Source organism: Apteryx rowi, unplaced genomic scaffold (genome assembly GCF_003343035.1).
Source record: "Apteryx rowi isolate R43461 unplaced genomic scaffold, aptRow1 scaffold_555, whole genome shotgun sequence".
In the NCBI taxonomy this organism is placed as follows: Eukaryota; Metazoa; Chordata; class Aves; order Apterygiformes; family Apterygidae; genus Apteryx; species Apteryx rowi.
Genome location: NW_020450822.1, coordinates 73,774 through 92,041, shown reverse-complemented (window position 1 = coordinate 92,041; position 18,268 = coordinate 73,774). Strand labels below are relative to the sequence as shown.

General features: G+C 43.3%; 1 protein-coding gene across 1 annotated transcript in view; it reads right to left on the bottom strand.

The window, feature by feature from the left end:
- Positions 1-235: 235 nt before the first annotated feature.
- SYNDIG1 (synapse differentiation inducing 1) overlaps positions 236-18,268 on the bottom strand; it is a 70,979-nt gene continuing 52,946 nt past the window's right edge. The window contains exon 3 of the mRNA XM_026081603.1: positions 236-661. Within this exon, the coding sequence (XP_025937388.1) occupies positions 503-661 (159 nt within the window). The 3' untranslated portion in view covers positions 236-502. The remainder of the gene's footprint in view (positions 662-18,268) is intronic.

Genomic DNA, 18,268 nt, shown 5'->3' with positions numbered 1-18,268 from the left:
TGGCTGTAAAGTTCAGGTCACTGACAAGGTATTCACAGATCAGCTAGGATGCCAGCTTCTTGTAAACACCATATTGCAAAGAAAGCAAAGCCAAACACCCCATACCTCACACCCCCAAATTTCTTTCTTTTTTTCTTTCTTTCTCTCTTTCTCTCTTTTTCTTTCTTTCTTTCTCTTTCTTTCTCTCTCTCTTTCTTTCTCTCTTTCTCTCTCTCTTTCTTTTTCTTTCTCTTTCTTTCTTTCTTTTTTTTTCCTTCTCTTTCTTTCTTCTTGTAGGGTGTTCATGAAGAGAAGCAAGACTTGTGCATTAGAAACAGTGGAACTATCCTCACCCCAGCCTACCTTCCCACCCTACAATAACGCACGAGACCATCTTATCCAGTACCTGCCCCCAGAAGGTGTTTGTTTGTCTCTTGATTGTTTTGGAAAACCATGCAGTCTGATCTGCTGGGGAATTCTGTAGTGTGGGCACCAGGTGGCTGGTTCTCCCCTTTCCTGAGGCTCATAAATGGTTGTTTTTGGATAGATAGGCAATAAGAGCCACGGCCACCCCAACGTAGATGCCAGTTCCGATTGTGATGGATAGCACAGCCAGGAAGAGTGCTCGCCGGGAGCTGGAGCTTGCATGGTGGAAGTCCCCCTTGGCTACTGCTTTGTTTGTCTGCAAGACACACAACAACAACAATGCAATACATTTATTTGTTTCATCTGGAAATGAAGATGAGACACACATTTCTTGGCTGAAACATGCCCCTGGGATATGACAGCAAACTAGTTGGACATCTTTTTGGTCAAAAACTTCTTTGGTTGAATTTGGTTGCATGCATCATTAGGATGATGACAGACCCAATGGCAAGCATCTCAAGTGGCTTTAAATTGCCTTTAAACTTAAACATATCCTAGGATTTAATACTATGCCTCGTGATGATTCCTGAGAATGTGGACAGATGGGTCATAAGACAAGTGAGTCTTCTGCTAGCTCTGCCATGTTCCCTTCAGACACAACTACAGTCCTGCTTCTGTGAGAGATGAAATCCATGTTCCAGCCTGGCTGGAAAAGATAACAAGGGAAAAGCCCTTTAAAATGTCACTGGGACCCAAATACTCCTCCAAGTCAGCTGAAATGTTGGATCTGTTCTTACCTGGACAAGGGCAAGAGGGGCTGAACTTTCCCTTGCAGTGCGCTGTTCCTGAACATATTGCCCAAGTGGAACAACTGGCCCAGGATAACCACCACAGAGAAGATAGATAGACAACACCAATTGCCTTGCATCCACCTTAGATCTGAACTTCAGTACAGGACACAAACACTTAGGAAGCCAGAGCTAGGAGACGCTGTTTCAGCCTTTACTCAGCTGAAACACTTACGCATACGAGCAGGGCACTCTCCTTGATTGCCAGAGTGATGATGCGCATGCTTAAGTGCTACTCTGAAGTGGGGCTGCTGGTTTTGGAGCCATGGTCTTCTCCCTGGGAGGTGGTGCATTTGGCTGGATATGTCAGCTGGAGGAGGAGGTTCTATTTTGATGGTGTCAAAGAGGATTTGGTGTCTCTTGCTCTGGTACTCAGTAGCTTACAAGACTGATCCAAGGCTCTGGGAATTGTGTCACATCTTGCATGTAGCTTTGAGTACCCAAGCAGGTGCCTCAAATTCAGTCTAATCAGCTGGAGTTCCCAAAGTCACATGCCAGGCATTTAGGTTTGGGCACAGTATACCTCACCAAGTTACAGCTTGTTAGTTTAGCTGCCAATAATAAACACAGAAAGCAGAATTGCATCCAAATTGGGACTGTCTTTTGTGATGACCCCACAGCAACATTGACATTAACTGGATGGTGACTACAGAAAGCTGCAGGATCTGGAATTTGAGAAGTATTCAAATAATGGTTCTTCTAACATCCCTTTCCAGATGCCTTCAAGCCCAAGACGCAAGACAAAGTTCCTGCTCAAAACAGACAAAGGAAGGCTAGTACTGGACAGGACTGATCTACCTGTTGACAAGACCACCTAATGCCTTTTCAGTGGGTCCGAGTCTTGCGATGTGAAATAAGGAAGATGTCATTTTTATAGTAGTGTAATATGAGCAGGGTCATGCAGGAGGCAGTAGCAGATGTCACCTGCAAAATATGCTTTTAGAAGCATATGATCCCCATAAGGCCTAAAACAGGCTTTCTTCCCTAATTACTGTGAATGAGGAATTCTTAATGCTTTAATTACATTTCTCTGCAAACGCTCAGTTTGCTGGGACAGTTCTCTGCTTCTCTGTCATCTAAGTTTCTAGACAGTTTCTGCTCTTTTTTTTTACTATCTTGCTACTCAGAGCAATTTACAGCAGCCAAATGACAAGCTTCCGAGCTGACAAAAAGGCTTCTGGCCTTTCTGTCAATGACTTTATTAGGAAAACTGTCTCTTCTCATTCATCAACCTTATTTTTTAAGCATAATGCCTTATAAATGTTTCAGGAAGAAACAATGTCAAACAAGACATGTTAGGAGAGAGGGACCAGGCTGCAGGAGGGAGGAAAAGGATCATTTCTAAACAGTAACATACAAAAAGCTCTCAGGTTTACACTTAGTGTCATGTCCCTTGGTTTAGATGGGGAAGACATCCTACCTACTTTGCAAAGGATGTCAGGCTAGGCTTTTTATCAATGGTGACCAGTGATTTCATGAGCTTCTTGTCTAGGACCTCCAAACAAACAAACAACCAAACAAAAAGCAGAGCACTTTCTGGAAAAAATCCAGGGGCTTTGGGCTTATGGACTCATTTGTTGGGGGGGGGGGGTTAAAAGTCTTGGCAAGGAAAGCAGAGAAAGCTTTAGAAAGAGTTAGTCTTTCAGCCTTCCTCAAAGATTTTCTGCAAGCATCTGCTATCCGTCAGAGTGTTAATAAAAGGCTCAAACAGAGAGGCTCCTATTCACTGATGTTAGGTTGGATTTATTAGACAAAGGGTAAATTCACAGGACTGAAGCTATTTGTGCCTTTGGATAAAGAGAGGTAAACAGTTTCAACTCCCAAAATGGAAGGAAAGTTTGAAAATATTGTAATATTTCAGTTTGTCATTTCTGAAATGTCAGGTTATATTATGGAAAATTCTGCAACATTTTGAGCTGACCTCTTTTAAATGAAGCTTTGTACAGTCGCAAACCAGCATTTTTTCCCCTTAAAAACTGACCTAAATTCAAAGGGAAAACAAACCATTAGCCAAAATGTCAAATAATATGAAAACTTGACAGTATGTCTTGATTGGATTTAATAAAACAGGTTGGATCTATCCAAAATGATGTGTTGAGCAACCCAAAGGGATTCAGAAGGCTGATTGTTGAGCACTAATGGCTTCTTTCTCATAGGATCTTCAGCCTAGCCTGAAATGTGAAATCTCACAAAAACAGCTTTTTTCTTGATGAGCTCTTTGAGGATGGTCCTGACCTTTGTGAAAAGATTGTAGCTATGGTGAAAATCCAGCTTCTCATTAAAATGTTCAGCCCAGCGAAAGACAGATTTCATGTATTAACCATGTGTTGCCATAGAGTTGCTGAATTTTGCAGCTCCTGTCATTATCATACAATTTGAATTTGGTCAGACCTTTCACAGAATTTCTCTTTTACAACAAATTACTGAATCCAAGATTTTTTCTTTTGACCTAATGCACACTTCATTATCTAGAAAAATCAAATTCCCAGAGGATCTAATTCAGGAGGCAGAGACCATTAGTGAGGGCACATAGGAAAGACAATTTGATATTCCTCCTTTAATCCATTCAAAAGGACTTCCACTGAGATGGAGAAATGACCAACACAGAAACCATCCTCCATCAGTGTAACCCTAGTCTGAAAGGGTTCACTTATGATTCAGAAAATTCTTTGTTGTTATTTCCTCATTAGTAAAACAATCCCATTACTCTCAGATGACAGCATATGCAAATTATGGCCTTTTCTGCAGGTTTAAGCTAGACAGATCTGGAAAATAGTTAGAACACAAAATGTAACTGTGGCCAGTTATAATGGATTAGCATTTGGCAACTATTCAAGAAGACCTATTCAAGCCATAATGGAAATAGATATGAATTGCTTTATACCTTCCCCTCAGTTTCTGATGACTAGGTACATGTCTTTGCCTAGAAGATGCTTTGACAGACAATATCACCTGTCCACACACTTTTAGCAGATGGTTTCAGTGGAGGGAAACTGGCTTCTCTGTGTCTCAGTGTGAACAGTTAGCTCAAGTTTTTTAACAAAACAGGGATGAGATCTTCAGTATCTCTGTGCACTTTGAGAGAGTCCCTTGATTTTGATATCCATCCAACAGCTTCTGTCCCAGCCCTTCTGATGTCTGGCACTGAGAAGTGACACCGAGTTTTGGGGACTTCCACACTGTGGATGCCTGTGCTCTAGCAAACTCCATGCAGGAAATGAGGAAAAAAAATGTCTTGTGTAGGTCAGAGAACTGAGTGAAAACCACTACCACTTCTTTTTTCTGTAAGGAGCAGATTTTGGCATGGTAGAGAAGGTGAAAGCAATGCCCATTAAACCTGAAAAGAAACAAAGACACCTACATGCAGACAGTGGTCAGGCTGTTCACTTGTCTTCATAGAGTTTGTACCTCAGGTACTTGTAGCTGAAAGTTAAAGCTTCTCTACTTAAAAGGATTTTCCACTTAAGCCCAAAGTCAAACACCATAGAAGGACAGGAAGATGCAGTCATTCAAGTCTCTGACACCTAAAAAAGATGGAAGTGCAGAGAGAGATATCTGCTGCAAACACTTGTAGGTTTTTGCTGCCAGCCAAAATATTGGGACTTCATGCACAAAAACAAATTCAGCCTCCCCTTCTGAAACATGTTTTTGCATCAAATGCATGATTTTCTTTTCACAATGCCACTTCTTGTAACTTTACACTTCTGGTAAAAATTACCCCAGAAAAAAAAGCCTGATGCTGTCTCCACTTTCATTAAACAGCCTCATCGTGGACACTCACAGCACTTGTGATGGACATCCCTGAGTGCCAAAGGCACCTTGATCTATTCAGAAGCCTCGTCTGAGATGACGAGTCTGTAAATCTATCCAGGAGTTCCTGCTTAATTAAAGGTGGCGATTGGGTAAAGTGCACCAATAGGGCCCTTGCTAAGCCCCTGGGGACGATTTGACCAATGGTAAAAGGCAGTGTTTGTCCAGTCATTCATACCCACTCTGGAAGTGTATTTGCGTGAACTCCTCATTGCAAACTCAGCTCTGGCCTCACTAAGTGAACGAGCCAATATATGCTTTTGTTTTTCCTTTCCCCTGAAAAGAAAAGCCCCACCTGTGAAAATTCCTGGGCTGAATCCTTTGCAGGTATTAACTGGCCTAGCACAGTTGACTCTGGAGGGTAGTGCAGCAAGGACTTGTGCAAGAATAAAGATGCAAATGTTCTACTAATAAAGGCCTTGATTTCACTAAGGCATCTCCAAGCTGAGTGCTTTAATTTAAGAAAGTAAGGAATCCAAGAAGCCATACTGATGGGCTTAAAAGTGGGCACAGAAGTAAAAGTGCTCTACCTAATCAGAATTATATCTGTGGCTTTTTATGGTACTTCCATCCATTTACTTCTTCCCTTCCTTGGCAAGATTGTGGCTGGCAGCCAGATGATTGATGAACCAATTTAATACCATCTTTGGGCAGCAGGACAAACAGGCTTCATAAACAGAGCAGGTGACAAGTGCAAAACATTGGATGAATTACAAGTGGGGAATAATTCATCACGTCAGCACACGGCAAGTTCCACAACTGTGCAGTCATCGATGACACTTTTTCTGCAAAGGATTCGTCTCCCTCAGCCACCACTGCCTCTTGGTAGTCCTTTGGTCCATGTTCCCTGGATGCCCAGATACAGCCATCAACTTGCTAACTACAGGCACAGGCTGTGACGAAGGGACTCCAAGACTGAAAGCGGGGGCTAGAGCAAAGACCAGCCTTCAATCAATCCTGTCTTCTAGAGGCTTTGGAAGTTGAAAGCCTGTTCTATTTGCTGTCAAGCCAGGGAAGCAGGGGGAAGCGGAAGGAGACCTGAAAAGACTTTCTTACTTGGTTTAACTAACAAAATGAATGTCTTCTTGTTTGGAAACACTTTCAAGGAACTCCCCTGGAATTTCCACTTGAGCTTCTGCAAAACATATTCATCACGTCTCTGGGCTGCATATTTTATGGGCTAGGGAAAGATAAATACTGTACCTCCATAGCTGCAAGGATTAAAAAAACCCTGCTGCATCCCACAGTGACTCATATATCATACTCACAAAATACCTTCTGGTAGGCTGTCTCTGGAAACAAGAAACACATTGGTCACAATTACTAATCCTACCTCATCTCCCTGAGACTAGAGAGCAGGAATGGCCCCATGTGGTGGGAAGACAAAATCCTGCTCCATTTGGTCAGGTGACAGAAGAGTTTATTTTCACTCCATGGGAAAAAATGGCTAGCAGGGGACAGGGATGCACAGGCTCCATGCAGCTACGACCCCGAATCTTACTTCTTCAAGTGGCAGGCAATGAATGCCACAGGATGAGGTGTAACTCATGCAGAAACTGCTTCTGCTCCCATCTTTTCTCCTGTCTTTCTGCCAGGCAAGAAATCAGCCATTGCTTTTGATTTGTCCAACCTGTGCTTCTGCTGGCCTCAAATTTCTGGGCAATGAGATCTTCCCCCTTCTGGCCTGAGCCGCTTACTTTCACTGAGGAAAAGGACTCCAGAGCCTTTGCTAAAGATGCAGGTGGGAGAAGGGTGAAGTCGGGATTTGCCTCTGGGTCCTGAAAGACAGAAGGGAGGTGCCAGTCAGCGGGGAAAGTCATGGGGCTGGCCGACACCAGGCACAGGGGAACAGACTGGGATGTGGCAGAAGTGTTTTCAGCCCTGAGGAGAGCTCTGTGGCATCTGAAGAAGGGCTATTCCAGTCCCATTAGACAGCTCTGCAGGCAGAAATATTGGTCCAAACAAATTGCAAATAGTCCTTCTATCTATTGGGCATTTGCAAATTCCATTATGTCTGTAGTATAATAAAAACTTTAGCCTGTTGTGACTTGTCTTTCAGGTACTGAAGAGCTCTTTTGCAGGTTTTCACCATTTCTGCTGGGAAGTTGGCCCAGGAGATGGACATGACTCTCATGTGACCATTCCCTGTCTGGAATTTACTGTGGAAATGGTGGGAAGTAGGTATCACCTGAAATGCAGACACTCTTAAATAGACCAAGATACATAAACCTCCTAGACTCAGTCCTGGACTTAATCTCTGCTGATGCTTAACTTTCTTTTCCTCCTCAAGAGAAGACACCTGGTCTAGTGTAGTCTGGCCTTCTGAATGTAGTGTTCAAAACCAATTGCGGGATCATCTTCAGGAAATTCCCATCCACACTCCAATGCTGCTAGGCAGAGACTAACTTGGAATTGGTATCTTTCCTTTAGAGAGGGATCAATCCTGTTCTGAGCATTTAGAAGACAAAAACCGTAAGATCTTGACCATAACCTGCTCTATCACTGTCTGGTGAGCCCTGAGATCCAGTTAGATGGCTTAGCATGTTGCTAAGGTCTGTGTTACAGTAGATTTTCCTCCAGGGTGATGCTGAGATACCATGAGTGCTTTGGGGGGTGATGACAAAAGGGTGATACAGGGATGTCACCAGAGTTTCCTTGGCTCCTGGAACAGGGATAAACTAGTATGTGCAGCTGCTGCTGCTGCTTTGTTCAAGGCTCTGTCAGATGTCCTAAGTGTTCTGCTGCACCTCAGAGAGACAAAACACAGTCTGGCAGGAAAACTTACCCCTCGGAGATTTCTTTCTACAGTGAATCCTCATTCTAGTATATAGATTTGTGCCTTCAGTGGCCAGAGCGTAGCAGTGTGCAATGTGAGTGCATCTCAGTGGGCATTTGCTCCTTCCCATTAACAGCCCCTCTAACCTGCCTCATGCCTTTCCTTACTGTGACTGCACAGCAAGGGAATGCAATGAAAGAGCAGGCTCATCATGGTGAAGGCGGAGCAGCTACCTGTGTGCAGGCAGTGAAAGAGGGCAGGCTGGTAACCATCCTGTGTTTTGGAGTGGTCTCTTTTCTTGCACTTCAAATCCATGTGCATTTAACCAAACATTTCTCCAGCCAGACCTTCAAGTTATATTCCTCTTTGAGCAAGTATCACCTTCCTTGCCCTGCAACAGGTAGGAACTTTCAGCAAAATATCACCAAGTTCCTGAACAGCAACGAGGCAGGTCGAAATGAGTGGCTTGTGTAAAGGGATTTGTACTACTGACAAATTAGCTGAGGCTCTGTTGGTGGGAGGGGGTGTACTGGGAACAACATTTATTCCTGGAAGCCCAGGAAAGGCTCAAGAGAAGAGGGTGTTACTGGAGACCAGTGTGAGCCTGCTTCTTCTGCATGACCAACTTTCATAACATCTGGGTTTGAGCTGTCAGATCATTTTGGTATTAATGTTTTCTGCTGGAATCTGAAAATATGACGTAGGCTAGGACGTGACTCAGCCTCCGGCTGGTGCTTCTTGTGGTGTTCAATTGTGTATTCGAGTGCAGATAAAACTATAAATGTCCGAGTGAGATTTCGACACTTGGAAAAAACAAGAGAATAATAATGAGAACGGCAGGCGTAAAATGCCTGAATGAGCAGAATGCAGAGAGATGTTTTTAGACAAGCTCCACAGCAACAGCAGTTCATTTGATTGCACTTGAGAGAATGAGACCTCAGCCTGTGATGTGAGGACAATTCTGTTTTTTTGTCAGATAAAAGAATTTAAATTCTTGGATGCTTATGGTGAAGATGTTTTCCCTCCTCCACTTTGCCTCTAGCCCTAAGTAGAATTCACTGTTTAGTGATGAAAGAGGAGAAGAAAATCTGGGAGAAATGACATGTGGTGGATCCTACTTTTCACAGGCTTGTGCTTGGACACATAGACATGTACACAATCTGCCCAGAGGCTGAATGCAGCTACTCAGGTGCCAAGTCTACTGAACAATTATTAATGACCAGTTTGGTCCCTTTACCAATTTGGACTCTTTTACCTTTTCTCTGTAGCTGGCTGTTGTTTTGTTCTTTACTTGAACAAGCGCATGCATGGTTGAAGAAACAGGGTTTAAAATGTGAGCACTGTACAGGAAAGAAAATTTGGAAGTTATTTCTAGATTTCAGGTTCCGTTTTGTGAATGTTAACAGGTTGGCCTCAGTTCAGAAGACATCATGAGACTTTTTGCCCCTGGTCACCCTACCTCTGCCACAGCTTCCAGATTGGGACTGACTGGGCAATGCCACAGATGTGCCAGCATTTCAGGACTGTCAGTCTCCTGATGTTGCATCTGGTGTGTGGTCAGCAATGGCAGTCACCAAGACTTCAAGGCTGAAGGACCTGCTGAAGATGGATTCCTAATTCCGGGAAGAGTTGCACTTATGCCTTTGTACCTGTAAATTCACCTATAGGGTTGGCAGAGAGAATTGCAGCTAGATTCCCTCTGCCCACATCCAACCCTGTTGTCCCATGACCTTTCAAGTCCACTGAACATTTGTGTCGTGGTGAAGTGCGTGGTCCCAGCCTGGGTAGCTGTGGATCCCAGACCTCATCACTGGGACCTTCTCTGCACATGATCCTGTGCCAGCCTGTGTGGGCATGCCTCTTGTGTTGAGTGGTGGCAGCAATCCCCAGCCCCAAGCTGGCTCTGAGAAGTGGCAGCAGAAGCTTCCTTATGCTGCCTTGGCCCAGCTGAGGGCTCCTCATTTCAGCCCAATTCGTCATCCCTTGGGGAAGATGAAGAGGTCATTACGTGGGATCATTGCAATTCAAAATGTCCATACTACCAAGTGAGAGGGACATTATGAGGAATGATCTCTGTGCCATTTGGTGTGATCTGTCTTGGTTTTGCACTGGTCACTTCTGTCTGCTTCTGACCCCCTTCCTGATTTGTGACAGGTGGAAGCGCATGCTGGTGAGTACTTTACATTCACTGCAATGGCCCTGGTCTCTCTCCCAGCCAACACGGGCCACACAGTGGAAGAAGGGATAGAAGATGTTGCGCAGCACAGCCAGGGAAGATCCTAACCCCTGACCCGCACATTCCACCCTGGGAAGAGATAAGAAAGGGGGTGGTAGGACAGGGAGACAATGGGGGCTTCTGCCTTGGGCACAACAAAATCTCTGCTTTTTAGGTAAATTATAAAATTTCCTATCTAACAGGCTGTTAAAGATTTTTAGAGGTAAGATTAAAAACTTTTAACGTTCACCCTTTCTCTTTTAGTTGATATGAGTAGTTTTCTCAGTTTTGTATCACAATCATCCATAATTTCTCTATGCGTTATCTGTATTATACTGTTCTTTACCTACTCCCTGTTTCATGTGTTGAGGACTTTCTGACCATTGCCGGCAGAGCCTAGTTTCCCTGGAACATTTTTTCTCCTAGGTTGGTTTCCCAGCTCATGGGGTGGGGGTACCACATCGGCAGTGTGGAAGTGTCCCCCCAGGACTGTTTCTTGGGATACCAGACCATCCTGAAAACTCTGTAATTCCTCTGATCAGCCTTTGCTATCTGATTATCTTTCTAGACAGGAGACTCAACTCTAGCTATATCTGAGAAACATTTTGTCGTTTGATGTGTTAACCAGTGGGGTAAGACAATATCAGACATTGTGTACTTCACAGCATTCGACAGGGGATGTGAGGCAGCTTAATCCTCTTCCTTAAAGTAGCAAGTTTACCTTGAATGAACTCAGCTTTGCTATGGAGTACTTTGGCCATATTCAGAAAATCACCACAGAACAGATGAAGACCATGTTTTTCATGTGACAAGACCTTTTTTCTACTGCTTTCCTTCTCTTTTCTTGAAACCCAAAAGAAACACAGTGGTGGGAATAATACCCCACAACTGTATTTATTCTTGCACCAGTTCTTTGTTCTCTTTCAATCTTAATGCTCCTTTCTGCCCCTCTCCCAGAAAGACAATGTAAGTAATTTAACTGGCTTTAGCAGACAGACACAGGGGACCGTATGGCTAGTTAACATGGAACAAGAATCCTGCTGTTCTGACATGCTGCATGGGTTGTATTGAGTGGGATATGAGGAAAGTGTCTGACAAGCACATGCTGGGAAAAAGTTCTTGGATTTCCAGTACTTTCATTCCAACAGAACAAATCTTGGGGGCAAGCAGGGTCATAGGCTAAAGGTGTTTTAATATATCATCTCTTCTCAAAGCAGCTTGATCAAGAAGCTTGGTGAATTTGCTTTATAACTGGAAACAGACAGCAAGTAATTAAGAATCTAATCCTGCAGCACTCTTGCAAGGAGAATAACTTCAGTGAGTATAAACCCCTCTTTGAGCCCAATCTGAATAAAGCATCGGGGGGTTGCCTTTAATTTCCATGTGGGTAGGAATGAGGCCAAACTGAAAGAAAACTCAGTGCCAACAGGCCAGATTCACAGTCCTTTGGAGGCACTGGAAGGATTCATGTTGATTCGATGTGGCTACAGAAGAGGCTCAAAATTACAGCACTTCTGAGATTGCAAGATGCTACTGGAGAAATACGTGTTCTTTATATACTTCTTATTGGAGAGTACTACCTTATTCCTAGGACCAAATGACCACCAAGGTCAGCTCAATAGCACTACTGTGACCTGTGGTGGCTGAGGACTTGCTTCTCAATTAGCAAACAGTGAGGCTTGATGTCAAGGAGGCCTGGAAATCTGGCTTTGCTTATGCTGGGAAGTGCTCCAGGTGAGCAGAGACAGAGCATACTCCTGCATGGAGCCTGAACCACTCACTGGCATTAACTAATATCTCTCCAACCCCTCCATTCTTCACTCTGGTCCTTTGGCTTGGTTTAAATTGAAGTCTAATGCCCATTTTTTATTCAAATCAGCCACACTACCTTTATTTAAAAATAGGGAAACTGACATAGGGAGTGGGGTCACCCTGCGGTGGTAGAGGCAGAGGCAGCAGCAAACCCAGGCTCCTGAAATATATCCTGATGCCACCAAACTTCTTTTATTTTGACATCAATCAGAAAGAGATCTAACTAAACTGAAAAGGGTTCACACTTTATGCATTGTTTTAAGAGGTAAATCAGTTCACACTGCTAGAGCTTTTCCTCTTTCTATGGTCTCCCTACCCAAGGCAATAATCCTTGGTCCCTTCCCTCCCCATGCTTGCCCATATGTGTTTTGATGTGCCAGTTCATCTGGAGAGCTGGAAGTGACCATCAGCTTGTGTGTCCACGTGGTTTGATCCGCGGGGGAGAGCTGCCCAGCATGAAGATCGGCTGAGCAATGTTTTCCTTCCCCTCGGTGGTGGGGGCTAACTGGGATTTTTCTCCCCTATTTATCTGGACACTGGATGGACTTGACCATCTGTGAGAGCTATACTCCTTTACAAGCAAAATGGGCCAACTGGTTCAAAGCTTTTCAGTGAGAGCTGTTGGACAAGAAGACAGACAATTACAAAGGCCCCCCCAAAATTAATACAACCTGTAAATGTGACTAGTGTATGGATTGAGAAATGTGTGTATTGTAACAGCAAGGAAATGCCCAGCCTTGGTTTGCTATTGATTGCACAGGGAAGGCCCTCACACACAATAGAGCAGTAAGATAGCTAAACAGCAGTGAGCCATAAACTCAATTCCTGCGAAATGCTGATAGCTAGCTTTCCCGAGGAAAAGTATGATTTGCCAAGCAAGGCCTACAGAGCCAGCTGCCTGTGGTAGGTGAAAAAAAAAGAACCCAAACTTTAACCTCTTCTCTTTCTACCGACCACCACTCACTGACACTGGTGGCAACTCTCTACTGCAATTGTCAGCACTTTTCTGTCTTCTGACTGTGGCTCCAGGCCCAAAAGGCAGCAGCGAACCCTGCGGGGTGTTGTGAAAGTCACTATACCTGGGTGCTTGTTTCAGGTCTCTCAAAGATCCAGGATCTGGGATCCCTTGCGAGCAGCAGCAGAGGTATAAGTAGCCCTAGACAAAATGAGTTATTTCTGGTAGTTTTTAAGTGTCTTGCTTTGGTTTTCAAAATTTGATTTCAAAATCTAATGTTTATCCTTTTTTTTAATTAATTGAATCTCTCCCCCGCCCCGGCACAAAATATTTTGGTTTGGTCAAGTAAAACGTTTAATTTAATTACAAAGACTTGATACTCGATTCTCAAAAATGTTGAAGACCACTTCAAATTAACCCCAGACTCTTTTTTTTTTCATAATAATCTTTTGAAACTCTCCAGAAATGGAAGGAGTGGTTATTCACAGAGCTTCATTACGAGATCCTCAGACTAAACCCTGCTTCCTGACTCACATCTGTACAATGCCTGGTGCAGAATGGTCTCATTCATAGGATGTAAAGCACATTATGCCAGAGACTTTGAAGACTGAGTAACAAGGCACACCAGGGTGCTCAGGGGGAGCTCTGCAGTCACCTTTAACCTAGTCATTCAGCAAAGTGCTTCATTTAACAATATGGAAACAAGGAGTCAAGGACAGCATATCTCCCCTTCTGTTTGCTTAATAAATAAACAGAGGGGACCAGATCAGATCATTGGATTTTGAGCTGCATTTGATATTAAAAATTATGACCTTTTGCATAAAATAGTGAACAAAATGAACTGAAATATTAATTTTATTGAGCGTAAAGGAGTGCCATCTCCTTATACCACTAACTCTGATACAAGAGATGTTGTGAAACTGTGTTTATTTTTCCTTTTGATCTCAGTAGCAAAGTGTTTTCCTCCAAGGGACATTTTCAAAGAGAAAATTTTATAAGAAGTTGTATTTCTGAATTCATTCTTGAATTTTTAGTAATTCAATTACTGTGGATATTATTGGAGAACAACATTATGAAAGTAATATAGAAGTATATGTTTGCCCTGGTCTTAAAACCCTCCGTATGTGTCTGCTTATGGAACTACTGGAGACAGGATATTGGGTAGGATGGATCCTTGGTCTGACCCAGAACATGCATCTGCGCTTATGAGTGTTCAGCATTATGGGTTTATAATAAAGGTTGATATGCTGAGTTAATCCATCATGCTAATGTGGTATTCATATATTTCTTTAACAAAAGACCATTGATTTTGTGTCTTTGAGTTGGCTGACATAAAAATGGAGCCTATTTAGGGTCAGAGCTAAAGTCACCACATAGTGATCAAAATTTTGTTTATTCTTGATTAAAGTATGCAAAAGGCACTGTGAACTACTGGCTTCCTTAAGTTTTCTGTTCAGATTTCTGTTCCCATTTCTACCAGGAATTTTTGAGCTGGTTCCAAGTATGGGAGTAAAGCAGTGGGTTTCTGCCCTTCTAATAGATACACTTTTTTTTTTCTACCAAAATTTAATGAATCTTTCCTTCTCTCCTCCATTTTTTCCCTGTTATCACTGTTTTTATAATATGTTCTACAATTAGATGGCAAAAAGATATTGACCAAAACCCCATGATGACCAAAAGATACAGCTGTGACATTCCAAAAGATAGAAACTTAAAAGGAAGATTTTAAAAGCTTTAGAAGTGAAGAAAAGAAGGAAGGGACGATCTTTTAATTTTTTGGGGATATTAGAATAACTCAAACTGCATTAAGATTAACCAGAGATACAGGCAAGGGACTGAGCAGGAAATGTGACATTTCCTTCTGAGCAAGGACAGAAAACAGTCTCAAAAAATGTGGTGAACTAATGCACCACCAGAATTTTTTAAAAATCAGGAAAGGTAATTGAAACACTTTACAGAGATAGTTTTGAAATATTTCACTTTGCTTTTGAGCTTTCCTTTGCTTTTTTTGTTTCTATATATATACATTAATGAAACCTTTCGGATGAAAAAATTTGCTTCCAAATGAAAAATAGTATTTGTTTTGTTTTGTTTGGAAAAATATTGACATGGGATGCTTCAACCTTTTCAAAATGTTTTTTGAAAACCTTCTGAGACAAGAAATTTCTCAAAATCAACTCTTTTCTGAAATACATACCTATATAAATATATATAGTCTTAACAAATCAACAAAACTTTGGTGGACAAATTCTCATTTGGCTCTAGCATCAGTCATTGTGCATCTAACCTTGAACTGCCTTTCAGTATTTAACACGCGTTGCTTCTTCAGAAATGTAGGTCTTTCTGAGGAAGCTGTTCCCCTCATTACAGCTGGAATAGCCCATTCCTCAAATGAACAAATTCCTGGGGGGTAGTGACTGCTCTTGAGAAGGGATAGTCAGGGCCTATAGGATATTTTGTGCCTGTTGCCAGGTACAAACCTGAAGCTGTTTCTACCACCTTGGAAAACACCTAGAAGGGGGATACTAAGGAAAATTTTCCTGGCTAGGCAGCTCATATTGTGGTGGAGACTTGAGAACTGCATCAGGTGATGTGGTCACTGCAACTCAGAGAAGACACTCTCCATCCCTCGTGCGCTCTCCCTAGCCCCCCAAAACATCCTGTGATGGAGAAAGAATGAGTAAAGAGAAAAAAAAGTGCTGTAAGACAGTCACCCTACCCAGACACCCACCAGTATCTCCTAATACAGGCAAGACACACCTCTCCACAGGCTGAAGAAACTGGAGGGCATGCTCATCTCTTGACTCAACTCCATACTCAGTAGAGGACAACTCAATAAGTTCTCATTTTTTAATACAGGGAAAGCTCATCAGGTGACCTGGAACAATTCATTTGTATTTGTCACCGGTGCTGTCAGCATGGAAATAGGAGGCTTAACCTTGTATTAAGCTGTCAACACCCTGACACGACTGCTCTGTCTTTCCTGACTGAGCGTCTGCAAGACAAAGACTCCATGTTCTCCAGCAATGACATATCAGAGCATTGTCATACCAGCCCTTACTCTCTTACAAACACAAGTCCTCTCTCCTACAACTACTGTGTTCCCAGGCAGACAATCCTCTGCTTCATGGTGCAGTGGCTTACGTGTGTGTGGTCTACAAAATGGCTGTAGTTCAGCCCCTGCTCTTCCCCTGTAGACTTTTTCCCCTTTTATTTCCTGTAGCTCATTTCTGCCCCTCTTATTGCCCTTTTGCTCCTGGTTCCCTCCCTCTTGCTTCCTCTTTTCAAACAGTGGCCCTGCCTTCACCTTTTGGGGGCGTTATCTGCACCCTTTTAAATGGGTGCAAGCTGTCTGAAGGGTGGAGGATGTGATACATTGCATTTTTACATATACCATGTGTTTCAGCAGGAAAAAGAGAGCTGGCTGAAAAGCTGGGGTGTGGGTGTCTAAGAGGCGGCCAGGAAGCAGCTGTATCTTCCCAGGGGTGGGCAGCTAAAAGGAGCCCAACAGCAGCCAAAGAAAGCTGTAGACAGCTGGCTCATCCTTTTGCCACATGGTGAGCAGGGCAGAAATTCAGTGAGATATCAGGGAGGTTTTCCAGAAAAGCTGCTGCTAAGGAGTGAGTCACCTGCCTGAATACTAATAACAGGCTCTCTCAACACAGTTTCATGAGCACCTGGTTGCTGGCATCCCAGGAAGACCAGCAAGGTCCCACACCTGCAGTGCTTTAAGCAAAAGATTGACAGTAGCTGCTGGACCCCTATGGGCCTTGCAGCACAGCGCAGTGCTGCTGGTTTTCACTTCCATAAAGGTGAGAGCATCTTCATTATGTCTGAGTCAGCTTTTTTTCCTGCCCTAAGGGAGAAAGGAAACTGGCTTGAGATGTCTATTCCCAAGGATTCTCCAGGTTTGGTACTCTCTTCTCCCCCAGCATCTTATTAACACCTGGTATAACTACCTTATAAAATTGCCTCCTTAGCTGCAGGTTTGTTCCCTGAATCTCCTAGTGCCATACTAAGAGGCAGCAGCTTCTGGCTTGCTGAGAGGAGCAGAACTGCAGCAATTCTTACACTGGTGTGCAGGAACCATTTTGTTTTTGATTCATGGGGCCCCAGTCAGAAGATTTGCTGCTTTGATAAGTGGTGGAACGAAGAGGCTATCCCAAAGCTCTCTTTAACAAATTGCTCCGCAGGCATAAGGCTCTTCCTCAGCAGAGATCCATTAGCATACAAACATAAGTTTGGATTGTCTAACTGGGGCAGTGCAAATTACTAATAAGGATGTTTCTTAGTGGCTCTGAGGGGTCATCAGCAACCTGGCAAAGTTTTTTAATACCAAATTATTGCACAGCATACAAACATGAACATGAAGCGGACCCACTGCTTCTGTCTAGTGCATACATATAGCAAATACCTTGCTACCAGCAATTTAGCTGGCATTGCTGTGTCTGCCAAAAATAATGAAAAATGAAAATCAGACACTCCCCCCTCCAGCCATTTGGCTTGTCTGGCAACAGGCAGATCAAGCTTGAGCAATGGTTGCTGCATAAGCCAGGTCCCAGGCAGCGGGAGGGCAGTGTATTTGCATGCATGGCACTGTCTACATTTCCTGTGCTCAGCGGAGATGCTGTGGAGAGGCAGGGGATGCACATGTTCACTGCGGGAGGACGTGACCCGTATGTCACAGTCTTTCAGTGGTGAGGGATAAAAGCCTCAGCAGGATGCCCTGGCTGAACAAAGGACTCGCTCTGTGAAATACAAGCCTCAGAAGTCAGAGCAGATTCCCTTTGATTTGAAAGGACTTTGCTGCTTGCTCTCCAGTCCTTTCTCTGTAAGGGGCTGGGAACAGGGTATGCTACCCTCAGTTTCTGGCAGCATGACAGCCATTACAGAGAAAAATTCCTTTCACATGTAAGTACCTTGAACTTGGCCAGCTCATGTCCAAGAGATTATTCTGTAATGTGCAGGCAGGCAGAGGAAAGCTATAAGTCTGCCTTTGCTTTTTCAGCAAAACCCAGTAGAAAACCCTTCATGCCTGTTAAATACAGGATGTCACTTTTCGTAGTAGGAGTCAGCGCGCTCTTCTATGACATGAGTTACCATCCATCAGCTGAGCTGCTGACAATATACAAGTGGCAGCAAGTGAGCAGGGTGAAGGACTGGATACAGAGATATAAATTGGGTGGATGCTGAAACATCTGGTGCAATGGTGGAGCCATGACAAGATGGCTGTACTACCGAGGCACAAAACCTCTCCTGGTCTGATATCCCTGTTGCATTTATCTGTTAGAAGATTTCAGCAGCAAGTCATTCAGATGAAGAAGGACTAGATAATAAATTATTTCAGAGTGCTGTCTCTCTCTTTCTTTCTTTCTTTTGTCTCTTTACCCCACTGGGCAAAAAACATGGTTCATGATTCAAGTACATCCTTTGTGAAAACATTCCAATAAAATATTCATGAACAACTGTTTTCATTATTTGCTCACTGCTAAATGACTTCACAATAG